The following is an 18260-nucleotide window of genomic DNA, read 5'->3' as shown; positions in this document are numbered from 1 at the left end:
TAGCCCTTAGAGCCGTCAAATACAAACAGTAAGTTTATTTCCATGTATTCTCTTGTTTTTAAAGTGCAAAACAAACACAGAAAAAAACAACCACTAATTGTGAAACACTATCTAGCTTTGATGCTGATCACCTTCCCAGAAGCTCTTTGTGCAACATGTGCATGTGAAGATGGTGCAATTATTGGCAACTACCATGCCACATTCAGCAGTATGGGAGTATACATTTAGAGGACGCTTGAAGTATCCTAAAAGTAACATGCCTCTATCAGGAGGGCCATGTTAGCTGGATTTCCCAGGATGCTTATTCTTTCCACTGGGTAGAAGGCACATAGCTCTTCAGAGATTCTCCATTTCAGACTGACCACTATATATATGCCTCAGCTACCAATGACTGGTTGTGTCTCAAACACAAACACAACAACAAAAACAAGAAGCAAGAAAGACATACAGAGAGTAGGGAAATGGTTTAAAAAATAAATTAAAAAATCTGTGTCTATGCCGTAAGAATCATTTGCACATCTTCATGATCTTGCTTTCTCATCTCGTCAATATAATGGAATAAAACTTCAGGAAAAAGGAGGTAGCATATCATGTCGTCCCCAGACAACACTACAATTTTTTTTTTTTTTTTTACTTTGACTCCAAGGAAATCCTTAGTATTTTGTTATGGTTATTGGTAAACTCCATACTCACTAAATGTTTGTTCATAGCTGGACAAGCACAATTTTATTCTTATTTGGTCCCAGGTGGCTGGTGCCAAACCCTTCTGATTACAGGCCAGTGGTGGGATCTGCCTGAAAGTTCTCTCCTGGAGAGCTTGTAAGAGACTTCAAAACAAAATTATTACTACTCTTAAAGTTAACTGTTATTTTAATTAGGATTTTTATTTTGTGCTTCAGGGTCACAGGATAAAATAACTACATTTAGTTTGCCTTTCAGTGATGCTTTTGCCAAATGTCAGCTACAAGGAGTCATCTCCCTCACCACCAGGCTGTCTAGCAGCTGGAGTGGCAGCTTTACTGCAACACACAGTACTTTTTGTAATCAGATTCAAAGTCTTCATCCATGCTGCTTGTGTCTGCCATCTTTTTGCCATCAATCTTTGGCAGAAATTGTGCATAGTCTATCCCCTGCTGCTCATAGAAAAGAATGTAGGCAGAGTCGGTGTCAATTTCATCAGGGTGAAGTTCCTGAAGGGGTAAGAAAAGTCTTTAACAAAAAGCCATCACTATGCTAGCTCTTACTCCTCACCAGGGAAGGGAAGACCAATGTTCTCTAACTACTAAACCTAATGGCTTCCAATAAGCTTGTACTTCGATTGTTTCCCACCTGCCCATAAAATGAGCCCGCTATTTCCAGTTTTGTTTTGAGAAAAATATTTTGACTGAAGTCAAAAGAATGACCTAAAACCCCATCAAATTCTAATCATCCTAAAGATAGGAACTTTTTCTAATTAATGTCTTTTTCCTCACTATTTAGGTTTTCATTCACCACTCTGCATACCACATTTGTTCCCTTAACATTGCTAGTATCTATATACTGATTCTAACAGAAACACTGATTTCCTATGCAGGAGATAGTCAACAAATGTTTCCTAGATCTGCTGGTAGTCTGTTTCTAACTTCTATTCGAAGACTGAGAAGGTTTACCTTACAACTGCTATCATTGTAACAGTACCACTTGCAATTTGGGTTTTTGGCATAAGTGACGTAGTGGCCCCCACCTAGAATTCCTGAATGGCACTGTAAGAGAAAAGAGAGTAGGGGTATGTTAGTAGCTAACTATAACCGCAGCCAGGACACAGCACCAGGATCTGAGCAGGAGAACACTGACCATGCAGTGGTTAAGAACAAATAAAGCAAAAGCAATAAAATTCAAAAGTCATAAGCTCTAAATCTTGTGTAGATAAACAGACACTTTATAATTTTAATCACTTTTTCAGAAAGTAATACTTCTTTAGAACATACAATTATGAATGACTTGAAATAGTGACTTCATTTATAATAATTACATGGCTATCCCCTCTCCCATCCCTAATCACACTGTGAGCTCCTTGCAATCTATCCAGAAGGCCATGATTTCTTTTTTTTTTCTTTTTTCTTTTTTTTGTGACAGAGTCTCAAGCTGTCACCCTGGGTAGAGTACTGTGGTGTCACAGCTTACAGCAACCTCAAACTCTTGGGCTTAAGTGATTCTCTTGCCTCAGCCTCCCAAGTAGCTAGGACTACAGGCAACAGTCACAATGCCCATCCACTTTTTGGTTACAGTTGTCACTGTTGTTTGGCAGGCCCGGGCTGGGGATTGGAACCTGCCACCTTAGGTGTATGTGGCTGGCGCCTTAGCCACTTGAGCCATAGGCGCCGAGCCGAAGGCCATGATTTCTATGTTAACTTTGTCTATCACCAAGTTCAATGCCTAGCAAATAAGCAGGACCTGAAAGAATTACTTGCTGATGAATAAATGAACACAAGTAAAAAAATTTTCACTGAAAAGTTGAGACCACTCCTCAAAACCCACACAATAGCCGATGGCCATACCACCACAATCATGCTTGATCTCATCTGAAAACCATATAATAAACTACTTACCGAAATTGCATATAGATTATAAATAGGCTTAACACGAGTATCTTCTCTTTGGTCATCAGTGCTGTCTTCTTCACTGTGGTTTCCAAGCTGACCATTGCTATAGCCATTGCCACATGCCTCATGCTCATAGAGGAATCCGTTGGCCAAAGCTACCTCATGGTCCTGAGGGGTGACCAGCTCAGGTTGGCTGCCCCCCAGCATATGCCCTCGGCTCAAGGCATCAGCCAGCTCACACATCTGCCCAGCCCCATTCTCTTTGCTGGCATCCAAGTTCTCCTTACTATTTGACAGTTTATTTTTGCTACCGATCTGGGGAAGCCGGAGCCTCCCTTTGCTCCTCCCCAAAGTCCGTGGGCTGCTGTTAGGGCTGCTGTTTTTGCTGGAGGGACAGCTGGTTCCACTTTTCCTTGATGAAGAAGGCGAACCTGTGAAAGGGAGAGAAGGAAAGATTCATAAACCCAAATGCCATAGTTTAAACCAGACACCAAATGCTGACTTGGAAGCCAGCCTCACAAATGTACACATAAAGGTAAAGATAGGGATCCTGACTCTCTACTCTTTAGTTCCTATCATGTAGCCAATGAGTTACATTTTGAATTCTTCAATGCCAAGTCTCTATAAGGCAACAATGTCCTGAAAGTGTAAAGTATTAATAGGTTGTAGGGACTTAGAAAATAGCAGAAAGGTGATTTATACAAGATTCAGTTCAAACAGCGTAATTATTAGACTAAGGAGTTTCACAAATACATATTCTTCTTGTTTGTAAAATCTGACAAAAAAAATAAGACCACCATTTGTTAAATTGCTAGGCATGATACTGGGAAGTCTTTATTATCTCTACCTCTCACAAAAGTCCTTCAAGGCAGTGGGTCTTATCAATTTTTTGAACACAGACCTCCCACCCATGCCCTTTTATACCCTTAAAAATCGAGGACCTATAGAACTTTTTTTTTTTTGAGACAGAGCCTCAAACTGTCCCCCTGGGTAGAGTGCTATGGCTTCACTGCTCACAGCAACCTCCAACTCCTGGGCTCAAGTGAGTCTCCTGCCTCTGCCTCCCAAGTAGCTGGGACCACAGGCGCCCGCCACAACGCCCGGCTATTTTTTGGTTGCAGCCATTATTGTTGTTTTGGCGGGTCGGGGCTGGATTCAAACCCGCCACCTTAGGTGTATGTGGCTGGCAACTTAGCCACTTGAGCCACAGGCGCCGAGCCAAGGACCTATAGAACTTTGATGTGGCTTTTATCTATCAGTATTTCTCATATTAGAAATTAAAACTGAGGAATTTAAAGTGATAACATCATTCCACATCATCTTGTCTATGACTCCGTTCTACTTTTGTGAGAGAATAAAAGTGTAAAGGTACATATTATCTTAGCATTTTTATGAAAATAATTTTGATCCTCCAGACCTGAAGGGGTCTCAAGGACCCCTAAGGGTTCTCAGAGTAGACTTTGAGAACCTCTGCTGTAAGAGAACAAAGACAACAGCTACCACTCATGTTCACTAAATATACCAGGTATTATGCAAAGTGTTCCTTCTTAATATATCAGATCCTCCATACCCTGTAAACTTGGTATCTCCATTTTATAGATGAGAAAATATTTAGGGAGGCTACATCTCTTGTTAAAGGTCACATCCCTCAAATATAGGTAAGTCTGATTCCAGATAGGTACTTTCTACCCTACTGCACTGATGCTCCAGAACAGAAGACAGATGGAAATATGCAGTCTACGGGGGCCTTAAGAAAGCCCTCCACCAGGTCTCCCGCTTCCTCACCTTTCGGGCTACTGATGATGTTTGCACTGAGTGAGGAAGGGCTCTTGCTCAGGAGCACATCCTCTTCCCCAGCTGAGCTCTGAGCATCCATTTTCTTCACCTCTCCTGCCAGAACCCTTGGCTCAGAGAGGTCATCCCCCTGGGGTGTGAGTGGTTTACGGTGGCAGAGAGCCGGGTCTCTTGGTACCAAAAAAGCACTAGGGTCAAAATTTTCCCGAGGAAATTTAACAATTTTCTGTGATTTTATCCATCGACCACTTACAAATTGAAATCGTTTAAGGTGAATAATCTGGAGAAGAGAAGGTAGAAAACATTTGCATTAAAGAGTTCTAAAGATACAAAATTTATATTAAAAAATGTCAAATGTTTGGGAATGTCCTCAAACTAAACTTTTACTCTTCATTATTCTTTAAAGACCTCAAAAGAAATTGATTTTTTTTTTTTTGAAGACAGGGTCTCACTCTGCTGTTTGGATTAGAGTGTAGTGGCATGATCATGGCTGGCTGCATTCTCAACTCCTGGACTCAAGGGATCCTTCTGCCTCAGCCTGAGTAGCTAGGAACATAGGTGTGTGGCACCATGCCCAGGTAATAAAAATATGGTTTTTATAAAGGCCTCTAGTTCATAATGTTTTATGTCATGAGTATACTATTTATGCGAGTACATTATTGTCAAAATTCATCAAATTGGACATTTAAAATCCATGTATTTGTTTTTTTTGAGATGGAGCCTCAAGCTATCCCCCTGGGTAGAGTGCCATGGCATCACGCTCACAGCAACCTCCAACTCCTGGGCTCAAGCGAGTCTCCTGCCTCAGCCTCCCAAGTAGCTGGGACCACAGGCACCTGCCACAACGCCTGGCCATTTTTTGGTTGTAGCCATCATTGTTGTTTGGCGGGCCTGGGCTGGGGATTCGAACCCGCCACCTTAGGTGTATGTGGCTGGCGCCTTAGCCGCCTGAGCCACAGGCACTGAGCCTAAAATCCATGTATTTGATTAAATTTAATCATACCTCAATTTATAAAAAGCCTCTCCTCTCCTCCCCACCTACCTTGTCCCCAAACCTGCCCCTGTCCTTTTATTCCCTTCCCCCATTCCCATTTGTTGAACTAGCTAATCAATATTATCAATTTCTTGTGCATCATTCCCTGGGAAGCTGTTCTGGTCTAAGGAAAAGAAAAACCTACAGTTTCACAATAGTAGTAAGATAAAGACACAAATAAGAAAATACATACAATGTTTGGTTAAAAAAACAAAAACCTTACAATTACTTATATTCATCTTAAATGAATAGGAAGACACAGGAAAGCCACCTAATCTATGAATGGAGAAGGCATAAATAAATCAAACCTAAAGGAACACACAAGCCCCGGTGTGCTGGTGTGCCTACGCACACACATTAACTTACCAGTGCGCCCTGGGCACGTGACAGAGTACAGTACAGTGGGCACTCAGGGCTCCCAGCGTAGCTGCCTTCTACAGCTACTGAGGGCTAATCTAAAACTTCCTCTTTCTATAGAGCCCTGAGTGCGTCACTCTCTCCTGCAGTTCAGATTCACCAGGTTGAACTGTAGTCACTGATCTACATGACTTCTCTCTCTTTCTAGGCTACCTGCTCTTTAGGAACAGTAACTACCACATATTTGTGGAATAATTAATCTCTTTACTCAACATAAACCTGGTTGCAGGAAGGGACTTATTCTCAAAAATAACATAAGTTCCTGCTCTCCCAGAGACAGGGCTGTAGCATACCAGGATGGGGGGAAGCCTCCAGAGATCTAGCTTCTTGGTGGCCAAGCAGTGGGTCTTACACTTGGAGCAGTAGTACATCTCATTTTCCCCCAGCTCCTCCTCACTGGTGAAAGCACGGAGACAGCTGTCCAGGTTGATGGGTTCAGCTTGTGCTCGCCGACTCTGTTCCACACTCTCATGCTCATCTACAACCTGCAGGTAGAGGGGACAGGAGGAATAGGGGTTGTGGGAGGGCATTTCAAGTGGTTATCTATCTATGCATCATCCTCATGGACACTCACCATTATTTTATTCTACATGAGGAAAAAGAAAACACAATCTAAACTGGAGTCTTTGAACAAATACAGCATTTACACATCTGCAGTAATGTCTTCAATAAAATTTCTATTTACATGACTATAGCTATTCTTAAAAACATTCTGAATGCTTCAAAATGACAAAACCAAAGCAAACAAGGAATTGACTATTTATTTCACAATTTTGGAATCCTAAAATGGTTTACATGTGAGCTGGCCCTCAAGCCAGGGATGCTGAGAGTATGCTATTTATTTTTAATCATAAAGACAAAGCATTATTAGTATGTTGCAGAATTTACAGACGTTAAGGGAAATAATATCACTGAAACACAGATGCAAAGCTGGATGAAATAAGAAAGGGCAAGAAAAGCTCATCATGAGAAGACAACACACCAGAGCATTAAACCCTACAGGATACAACTAATTTGCATATCAACACCGGGTAACACAGTTATCAGAATACCATGTGTGCTATTATCTTCTTCTGCCTCATGGGGCCTTTTTATTATATCTGAGATGGCAACAAAAGAAAGAGCATGCTGCTTTTGTTGAGAAATATCCACCCAAATCTTTGGAGTCCTGTTAACTCGCATGCTAGGCTTTGGAGCAAGGAGGAGGTAAATATAAGAAATGAGAGACAGCAAAGTAGGAGTAGGGATGTAGAGATATGTGTTGGGGGGTGGTGAGAGATGGGGAGGAGGGGGAGAGGGAAAGATCCAGAATGCAACAGAAAAGGAAGACTTTTTCCCATTCCCCTTCCTGGTTGCCCCCTGACAAGCAATCAAAGACCACAGAGCTGGAACCCTTCTATTTGTCTCTATTATGATGGGAAGGTGGGTGAGGTACAGAATCAGGACTACATGCTGCTATGAGACTTCCACAATCCATATTTGTGTCCCAAAGCAGAGCCTAGACACATATGTCCCTGACCCCCCTTACTACTCCTGGATCTCTTTACCTACGGCAATTAACCCCATGTTTAATTAGTGAAATTCATAATGGAAACACTGTGCTGCCTGGATTATTATCAATTGGCAGAGCTCAGGACATTCTGTTTACAACAGATTTTCAGGTGAGATTTTTTTTTCCCTATAGCAGAAGATGGCTGAGTCATAGGCTATTTAATGCCCCTATAAACTATTAAGGTTGATGTTGATCACACAATTAAGGTTTTAGCATTATACCACCATCTAGTTTAAAGAACTCATTTGAAAAGGTGAACTTGAAGGAATTTTCTTTTCCTTTCTTTCTTTCTTTCTTTCTTTTTTTTTTTTGAGACAGAGTTCATCACCATTGGTAGAGTGCCATGCCATCATAGCTCACAGTAACTTCAAACTCTTAGCCTTAAACGATTTTCTTGTCTCAGGCTCCAAGTAGCTGGGACTACAGGCACCCATCACAATGTCCGGCTATTTTTAGAGACGAGGTCTCGATCTAGCTGACGCTGGTCTTGAACCTGTGAGCTCAGGCAATCCACCCACCTTGGCCTCTCAAGTGCTGGGATTACACGATGAGAGCCCTGTGCCTGGCCTGGAAGTTTCTTTTCTTTTCTTTCTTTTTTTTTTTTAAAGGAAATCTGGTTTGACCTTGGGTCACTGACCTTTTATTTTTGCAGTTCTTACCTGGGGCTAGGTTTGAACCCCCCACCTCTGGTATATGGGGTCGGCCGCTTGGGTCACTGACTTCTTTTTTGAGCATAAATTCTGTAGTACCAAGATACTAACTAACTCTCATCATCTCTTGAGCTGGTCACTCAAGGAAAAACTAACAAGCTTCCAAAGGAAACATGCTGTATCTTGGTTGTCCGAATGAGTAGAAAAAGAAGAGCATCAAATGCAGCAGTGTTTCTTTTCTTATAGTCAAATATTCTATTATCTCTACCAGGGATGCTATACAGCCAATCACAAATTACAATACGGTAATAAAGACTGTTTATTATCTCTCTCTCTCTCTCTTTTTTTTTTTTTTTGCAGTTTTTGGCTGGGGCTGGGTTTGAACCTGCCACCTCCAACATATGGGGCTGGTGCCCTACTCCTTGAGCCACAGGTGCCACCCTATAATTTTTTTTTTTTTAAACAGTATCTTGCTCTGTTGCCCAGGCTAGAGTGCAATAGCATGATTACAGCTCACTGCAACCTTGAACTCCTAGGCTCAAGAAATCCTCTTGCTCCAGCTTTCTATAGCTAGGACTACAAGCACATGGATAATTTTGCTGCTTTCTGTAAAGATGAGGTCTTGCTATGTTGCTCAGGCTGGTTTGGAACTCCTAGCTTCAAGTGATCCTCAGTCTCCCAAAATGCTAGGATTACAAACATGAACCACCGTGCCTAGCTTTATTGACTATATTTTATTGTGGAACACAGGCTATAGAACTAATGGAGACAGAAGAAAAGAAGGCTGATTACATAAATATATTTGTGGACTAATAGTAAGTTCTACTTGTCAATAAAATTTCCCTAAATGACAAAGATTCCCTTAACCTCTTGGGATGCATGCTCAGATCCTCCATTTTTGTTCAAAAAGTTTTAATTACTATAGGCACTATTTTCTTTCTTTTTTTCTAGGTTGCTTTAAAACTCATCTTTAATACAAAACATAGGAAATGAAATAACAGCTGTTATACATTGTAAGTTATTTAAAAATGAGATCAATCCAAGAAATTATCTAGTTTAATTTTCTGTTGAGGCATGTGAGGTCCAAACTGGGGAAAAATATATAAAAGTGCATTTGTTCCTCTGTTTTTTCTGATTGTCAAATACAATATCCATGTAGAACTTTTAGAAAATAGAGAAAAATATAAAATGGCAGGGAAACCTTTTATACTCTCTTTTTTTTGAGACACTTTCAAGCTGTTGCCCTGGGTAGAATGCCGTTGGATCATAGCTGACAGCAACTTCCAACTCTTGGGCTCAAGTGATCCTCTTGCCTCAATTTTTCTATTTTTAGTAGAGACGGGATTTCATTCTTGCTCAGGCTGGTCTCGAACTTGTGCATGTAGGCTATCTATCTGCCTAAGCCTCCCAGAGTGCCTGGATTACAGGCATGAGCCACTGTGCCTGGCCTCACATTCTTAATGTAAAGGCATACAATGTCAAAGGATTTGACATTGATTTTCTTTTGTCATCTTTTTGTCATCTTTTGTCATCTTTTGACATCTGATTTTCTTTTGTCCTTTTCCTAAACAGTATTTCTTTTTTCATACTGAAGAGATTTTTTATTGTATATGTAATTTTATATCTTGCTTTTTAAAGAATATAACATTATACCATAAGTATCTTTCTATAAATGTCAGTAAAAATTCCTGGCAAATATCATTTTCAGTGATTACCTTATACACATATATATTCCAGATATATATATTTTTAGATAGAGTCTCACTCTGTTGCCCTGAGTAGAGTACAATAGCACCATCATAACTTACTGCAACCTCAAACTCCTGGGCTTAAGTGATCTTCCTGCCTCAGCCTCCCAAGTATCTGGGATTATAAAATTTTACAAAAAGGTGGTGACTACAATGTAGAGAATATTTTGTAAATATTGTGTAAAATTCTGTAATGAATATTTTGTAAATAAAGACACATTCAGGTACAAGTTCCCATTTTCCCTATGTATGATGACCTTAGGGCAACTTTTGGAATACCCTGTATTTTATACAATGAATATAACAAGCTTTCCTAGAATGAGCAAAAAATATTGAGTTCCTTCTAATGTTTTACTATTCTGAACAATGCTATAATGAATATTTTTCTGCAAATTACAGAGTAATTGCAGAGTATCCTATTTCTCTAGAATAAATTCCTAGAAGGGAGATCATTGGAATGAAAAATATAAAGCATACAGGCAATAATCTCAATTTTGAACCATGGCATCTTCTTTGTCTAAGTGATTTCCTAAGTACATGCAGAAACCACATGTAGGAGGAGCCCACATTACCCTGGCAAGACAAGGTATCTCAACAGCTCCTCATTACCATGGTATCCTAAGTGCATCACTGAAAGTGGAAGTAGGGTAATTTAACAGGTCACGTAGGCCCATCTGTAAGTGGGATGTCTTCCAGAGCTTTTAAGAGTGCACACTGGGCTTGTTAAAAAGGAGAAGAGATTTACAGAGCTAAGTAATTTATCACCATTGCAGAAGTATCTTTTTTTTTTTTTTTTTGAGACAGAGCATCAAGCTGTCCCCCTGGGTAGAGTGCTGTGGCATCACAGCTCACAGCAACCTCCAACTCCTGGGCTCAAGCGAGTCTCCTGCCTCTGCCTCCCAAGTAGCTGGGACCACAGGCACCCGCCACAACACCCGGCTATTTTTTTGGTTGCAGCCATCATTGTTGTTTGATGGGCCCAGGCTGGATTCGAACCCGCCACTTAGATGTATGTAGCTGGCGCCTTAGCCACTTCAGCTACAGGTGCCAAGCCAGAAGTATCTTTTTAGAATGATATCCTGCCATATTTTGTACTGACAAAGATTTAGGTATCTATCAATTACTAAAATTTTCCCTCTTCAAAAGAATCATGACTAAGGTTATTGAATTACCTTGTTATAGTGAGCATGACCTAGAGTATCAGCTTTACTTCAGCTTTCTTTAGTTACAGCCCAATGACCTTTTATATAGCAAGTATTCACAAATTATATTTACCCTTGGCTAGAAAGAGCTTCCAGGGCCTCAGAGTGTGTAAGAGAATATTCAGAGATCCAAATAGGGAAGTGGGTCTAGACTTGGTAGTTTCCCTATTCCTCAACAGCATAAGAAGCCAGAAAAGTCAATTTCCATTTCTAACTTATCCAAAGGGAATGCTTCAAGAACCAGTGAAGAAAATACTCAACAATCAAGAGCCATAAACACACAAAAACCATTACAATTCCTCAGGTGACTTTGGAAATTCCTTTGATTCTGTTGCTTTTATCACTCCATCAAATTCTTAATATCTCTCCCAGCAAACAGTATTTAGTTGATTAAAAGTATGGAGTTAGAATTCTTTCTGAAATTGTTCTGGCCAGAGAATGGCAACACACAAAAAAATGAAAAGTGTGAAGAACAGCTACTGTGTTGTGTATCCAATTCTGAAACATTTCATCTTTTCTCTTTTTCCTGATCACTATGCCCATTAAAGGGAGCAGCTATAACCCTGAGTTGCATTTGAGCTAAGTAACTGTGGTTATCACATGGTGCAGCTTCAATAATATTTAACAAAAAAAAAATTTTTTTTGAGACAGAGTCTTACTCTGTTACCCAGGTTAGAGTGCTGTGGCCTTGCCCTAGTTCACAGCAACCTCAAACTCAAGTGACTCTCCTGCCTCAGCCTCCTGAGTAGGTAGGAGGACTACAGGCACCTGCAGCAATGCCTTGCTAGTTTCTTTTCCAGAGATGGGATTTTGCTATTGCTCAGCCTGGTCTTGAATGTCTGAGCTCAAGGGATCTGCCTGCCTTGGCCTCCCAGAGAGCTAGAATTATAGGTGTGAGCCACCATGCCTGGCTTTAACACTGCCTCCCTCATGAGTGGCGTGGTGCCATTCTAATGGTAGTTTTCCCTCTGATTATTTCATTCCCACAAGAGTGGGTTGTTTAAGGTGAGGTTCCTCCTCTTGCTTGCACCTCCCTCTTCCCATGTGTCTGCTTCTCTTTTGACCTTGTTTACAATATTATGATGCAGCACAGAAGCCCTCAACAGAAACCAGGGCCATGCCCTTCAACTTCCTAGCATGCAGAACTGTGAGCTAAATAAAAAACTTTTTTCTTTATAAATTACCCAGCCTCAGGTACTCTGTAACAGCAACACAAAAATGGACTAAGACAATGCCCTAATATACTTCTCTCTAGAAGTCGAAAAATGAAAAGATCCAATTGTATCAATATATTAAGTGCCATAGAGAATGCCAAGTAAGTGTTATTCTGGTTGTATTTAGATTGTTTAAGACAGAAATGGTATAACACAGTTAGACTAAGGAAATTTCCCCATACAAAACCACCATCTTATGGTGGCCCTAAGTACTTACCCTTTCCTGTGAAGTTTGATAGCGAAGGTGAAGGGCGGTGGGGTCCCAATCCACAGCAATATAGGCATTCCCAATGAAAGCTTTGTCTTCCCCACAATCAATTTTACAGCCTCTACAAAATCTAATGGGGAAAAAGGATCCACAGAAGAATTAACTATGAAGATATCTAAATTTTCTTCATTACAAATACTCCCTTCCCGTTTTTCTATTTTCTTCTTAGTCTTCACAATTTGTAATAGACTTCTAATTTCAGACTCTGATAAATGTAGGAGTATTTATTACTAATAATTCAGCAAATTATTATTATTGTGTTTATTACTTCTCAAGCCTTTGGTTTTACAAAGCACTGTAATACACAGGAGATGTGAGCTTTATGACAAATAAATGATATGGGAATTGACTATTTGAGATAAAACAGCTCTTAAGAAATTCTGAATTCTGTTATTTAATGCTCTAAAGACAATTTATCTGGTATAACAACACCTATTACCTTATTTGTAAAATGGCACGTTAAATAAATGTATATAAAAATTTACAAAGTGGACAGGGGAGGTAGGGAGGACATGGTAAAGCCTAAGTTAGACTCAGTATGCTAAGTCTATTAGAGTTCTCCAAAGGTTGACTTCAGTATTGTCAGGTACTTTCTCTTCTGTAGCAGCAATGATCATTTAATCTCCATAAGTCTTTAAAAACCCAAAACAGACTCTCAGCAAGATCTAGTAAGCATACTATGTTCTACTGGCTCAGAATTGCCAAAGTAATTTACATTTAGGGAGCAGAAGGCATAGAATAATAAATGTTGACCATAAGCTGTGAATTCTGTGTGAACTGTAGAGTTTATAAAACCAGTTAAGTCTCAAAAGCAAAACTTAGCTATTGATCTCACAAAGAGATGAATGAACAATTACCATTTGAAGCTTATTATTTACTACTATTTCTCAAAACTGGCAATTTTATGAAAATGGGATAGTTCCTAAAGCTGAAATGCTATTAAAAATTTTCTTTTGGTAGGATACTTTACCTATACCATGGGCACCAAGCACAGGAGTTCCCATCTTTCTGCACAACTCGTAGAGTAAATGGATACTGATAGCCCATACTGTCATCGCTGAAACAGAAAAGAACATAAACCAAAGAGCATAATAAGCATTTCTGGTTTGAAATCCAACTCCTTTCATTGTCCTTTGAAATAATCCTAGGAAGGGGTATTTGCCATAGCAGTATAAGGGCTGTGCAGGAAATATCTAGCCATGTAATAAGAAAAAGAATAGCATGGGTGGCGCCTATGGCTCAGTGAGTAGGGTGCCGGCCCCATATACTGAGGGTGGCAGGTTCAAACCCAGCCTTGGTCAAACTGCAACAAAAAAATAGCTGGGCATTGTGGCGGGTGCCTGTAGTCCCAGCTACTTGGTAGGCTGAGGCAAGAGAATTGCCTAAGCCCAGGAGTTGGAGGTTGCTGTGAGCTGTGACGCCACAGTACTCTACCGTGGGCAATAAAGTGAGATTCTGTCTCTAAAAAAAGAAAAACAATAGTAACAATGGCTGAATATGTTAAGAACAGTCCTTGTATGCTCATGTTGATGGCTAAATGCAGTTTTATCCTAATCTATTAGTTGCAGCCCCATACCAACTACAATCATAGCTCACAGCAATCTCCAACTCCTGGGCTTAAGCGATTCTCTTGCTTTAGCCTCCCAAGTAGCTGGGACTACAGGCACCCACCACAACACCTGGCTATTTTTTGGTTGTAGTTGTCATTGTTTGGCAGGCCCGGGCTGGATCTGAATCTGCCAGCTCTGGTGTATGTGGTTGGTGCCTTAGTTGTTTGAGCTGCAGGTGCTGAGTCTTTTTTTTTTTTTTTTTTAAAAAGACAAAATCTCATTATGTTGCCCTTGGTAGAGTGTGGCATCACAGCTCACAGCAACCTCAAACTCTTGGGCTCAAGTGATTCTCTTGCCTTAGCCTCCTAAGTAGCTGGGACTGCAGGTGCCCGCCACAATGCCTAGCTATTTTTTGTTGCAGTTGTCATTGTTGTTTAGCTGGCCCGGGCTGGGATTGAACTTGCCAGCCTTGGTGTATGTGGTTGGTGCCATAACCACTGTGCTATGGACGCCAAGTCACCTTGCTGTATTCTTGTTTACAGAATAAGAAAGGTAAGACATATTAGACTGCCAGATGTCTCCAAGAAAGTCCATGTGGTCCATGAAATTTTTACAATGCGCTAATCATGAAATCAAGTGCCCATTATCCTTCAGTCCTAATTCTATTTAATGCACATTAAACTAAAATGATTAGGTCTTTTCATGATAAGAACACTGACATATCACAGAAGGCTGTGTATATTTAGAAGTCTTCTTTAATCAGAATCCCCGATGTGGAACATGCCAGGTACTCTCCTTTACCTGCTGTAGCTACTCAAAGGTATAAGTTATATACTAAAGTAAATTAACTGGCAAAAGTAAATAGCCCTGTGAGTTCTCCAACTTAAAAAAAAACTACTTATACTTGCCCTAAAAAGAAACAATGAAACAATTTATATATATCAAAATGTCAAGTTGTATATCTTAAATATATACAATTCCTCTTTGTTAATTATAATTCAGTAAAGCTAGGGGAGAGGAAGAAGCAATGAAAGGAATATGATGTAAAAGTATCCTTTACAGCCTATTTGGCAATTGGTAGCAACTATCACATGGCTGCAGAAGGTGATGAGATCATGACAAAGTATCACTGTAAGGGCAAAAGTGACTATCATGTCTGGCACATCAGTTCCTATGGCATAACTTGTCCAGTGAATGATTATCAATAGCCTATACTATCTAACACCGTGTCCAAATCAGGTCAACAGTAAGTGGGGAATCAAAAAAAGATAAAGGAACACAATAATAAAGTGACATTCTCATAGGGAACTGTGCAACACCGCCCTTCTGAAGATACTCTTTACCTTTTTGTTCTAACTGAATGAAGCCTGGCCTTCTTGAGAATCTTGCTTCCTGTACAGACTCTTTAGTGCTGTTTATTCTTATACATCCCACAACTTGGAAGTAATGTGGATTTCCTCCTCACTCCTCTTTGCCACTTCTACATGATTTCTCCTTTCTTCTTTTTCTTAAAAGAAATCCAGCCTCTTCATAGCAAGTGCAACTGAATTACGTCATCTACTATTCCTCTTTGGAAGGGGGATCTCTTCTTTATTCACTAAAGATTTTAGCATCTGGCTATTTTTCTTCCACCATTTCTCCTGTTATTATTCTTGGTGACAACAACATCAATGTAATTAACCCAACAATACCCTGGCCTTCTATCTTCCAAGAATAATGTCCACACCATAGGATCCAACCTCTCCAATCATCATAGTCTAAACTTTACTACCAATATAACTTTACTACCTCCAAATTCTCAATTCCGAGTATCCTACATTAAAACCACCATCTCCTATGCTTTTGGGTCAATTATTCAAATATCCCTACTCTAACATTTCTTTGACCCAGTAGAAAGCTCCAATCACAACCCTCTAGTCCTTACTCTCCACCTTATTCACTGTCCCTCAAAATAACCATTCTTCTGCTTAGATCCTTAATTCCAGGATTTGTTCATTTAATCTGATTTTCAAACTTATTGACATAAACACTGACAAAAATTAGAGAACTGTACAACTGAACCCCAATGTATTTACCACATTCATCTAGATAAGAATTTTTCCTAGGGTTTGCAAGTGAATTAGATGTGGAGTATAAGGGAAAGAGGAGTCTAGGCGAGGTTTTTAGCCTGAACAATTGTTTGTGAATGATGGTACCATTTGAGGAAAACTGGAAGAGCAAGTTTTGGCAAGAAATAACAGGAACCAAGTTAAACTCAAGATGTATACATTCGAGTGAGAAATTCACTTGGGTGTTTTTTGCTGGAGATATAAGTATAGATGTTCTCAACAAATAATTGATATTTAGAACCCTGAGACCACATGATATAATCTAGGGAATAAGAATTAAATACAGAAGATGCCCAGGATTTAATTCCTATGCATTCCAACATTAATTTTACAGGTTAAAAAAGGAAAGAAAAAGCAATGGAGGAGATTGAGGAGGAGCAGCCAGTAACATTAAGAAGAAACACAGAGTGAGCAACTAAAGCTTGAATAAAAAAAGGACTAGTAATTGCTTGCTGGAGATGGTAAAAATGACCTTTGGTGACAAAGGTCATTGAAGACAGCTATTTTAGTGGAGGGGTATAGATAAAGGTATGGAGGTTAGAGTGAGTTAAAGATAGAATGGTCTTTTAGACATTAAAAAGACAAGAACAGCTTATCTTTTGGGAATACACACTGAAACATGTATGAATGAAATGAAAATATGCCTCTGATTTCCATCAAAAGAAGCTAGTGGGTCACAACAGTCAAAAGGTAGAAACAACCCAAGTGTCCATCAACAGATGAATGGATAAACAAAATGTGGTATATATATATAATGGAATATTATTCAGTGATAAAAAGGAATTAAGTTTCGGTATGTATCACAACATGGATGCACCTGGGAAACATTATGCTAAATGAATAAGCCAGACACAAAAAGATAAGTGTTGTGTATGATTTACTTTTATGAAGTATCTACAATATGAAAATTCATAGATGCAGAACACAGATTAGAAACCAGTGTCTGGAAGAGACATGCAGGGGGATTGCTTAGTGGTTTAGACTTGCAGGCGTCCTCAAACTATACGGCCTGCGGGCCACATGTGGCCTGCCTAGGACATTTATCTGGCCCGCCGGATGTTTTTGCCGCTGCATGGCGACTCGTCCTGGGGCCTGCAGTCCAGTCCTTCAACATTCTGAGGGACAGTGAACTGGCCCCTGTTTAAAAAGTTTGAGGACCCCTGGTTTAGAGCTTCTGTTTGGGAAGATGAAAAGGTTCTGGAGATGATGGTTGTATACCATTGTGAATGTACTTAACAGCATTGAATTTTAAACTTAAAAATGATTAAAATGGTAAATTTAATGTTATATATATTGTACCACAATATTATAAAATGAGGGAAATGTAGACTCTGTTGTGGGTCAGTAAGGGTATGGATGAAAAAAGAGTGGTCAAGAGTTGATGATGATTGTACTTCAATTCTAAATTATATCATCTGGTCTCAGGGTTTTATTTTATTTTATTTATTAATTTATTTTCTGAGACAGAGTTTCACTTTGTCCCCTCAGTAGAGTGTAGTGGCATCACAGCTCACAGCAACCTCAAACTCTAGGGCTCAAGAGATCCTCTTGCCTCAGCCACCAGAGCAGCTGGGACTACAGGCACCCACAACAATGCCTGGCTACTTTTAGAGATGGGGTCTCACTCTGGCTCAGGCTGGTCTCCAACTCCTGAGCTCAAGCAATCCATCTGCCTGGGCTTCCCAGAGTGCTAGGATTATAGGTGTGAGCCACCACGTATGGCCTTGGTCTCAGGGTTTTAAATACCAACTATTTTTATGTTGAGGACATCTATAGTTACATCTCCAGCAAAAAACACTCAAGTGAAATTTCTCACTTAAATAAATTATAGATATCTTGAATTTAACTTGGTTCCTGTCATTTCTTGCCAAAACTTATCCTTCTCCAGTTTTCCTCTTTTCCTTTAATGGTACTACCATTCACAAACAATTGTTCAGGCTGAAAATCCCGCCTAGACGCCTCTTTCCGCTATACTCCATATCTAATTCACTTGCAAATCCTAGGAAAATCCTCGACTAGAAGCCCTTTAATTAAATTAAGACTTTCACTTCAAATTTACTCTTGCCCAACTGTCATTTTTACTGAATACAACATTTACCATCAACTAAATGTATATTATCTTCAGTTTTTCTTTTTTTTTGA

The 18260-nt window shown here is 39.8% G+C and overlaps 1 protein-coding gene across 4 annotated transcripts in view; it reads right to left on the bottom strand.

The window, feature by feature from the left end:
- Positions 1–852: 852 nt before the first annotated feature.
- The window catches only part of USP32 (ubiquitin specific peptidase 32), a 223695-nt gene continuing 206287 nt past the window's right edge, over positions 853–18260 (bottom strand). For all 4 annotated transcript variants that reach the window (XM_023516587.1, XM_003795603.3, XM_023516588.1 and 1 more), the window contains 7 exons: positions 13431–13517; positions 12410–12530; positions 6120–6311; positions 4368–4656; positions 2589–3013; positions 1650–1742; positions 853–1190 (listed from right to left, as the gene is read on the bottom strand). In XM_023516587.1, coding sequence (XP_023372355.1) covers positions 1017–1190; positions 1650–1742; positions 2589–3013; positions 4368–4656; positions 6120–6311; positions 12410–12530; positions 13431–13517 — 1381 coding nt within the window. In that variant the 3' untranslated portion in view covers positions 853–1016. The remainder of the gene's footprint in view (positions 1191–1649; positions 1743–2588; positions 3014–4367; positions 4657–6119; positions 6312–12409; positions 12531–13430; positions 13518–18260) is intronic.

This window comes from Otolemur garnettii, unplaced genomic scaffold, assembly GCF_000181295.1.
Source record: "Otolemur garnettii isolate 467f Iridium unplaced genomic scaffold, OtoGar3 scaffold00094, whole genome shotgun sequence".
NCBI classification, from domain to species: Eukaryota; Metazoa; Chordata; class Mammalia; order Primates; family Galagidae; genus Otolemur; species Otolemur garnettii.
This window is presented reverse-complemented; position numbering and strand designations above follow the sequence as displayed.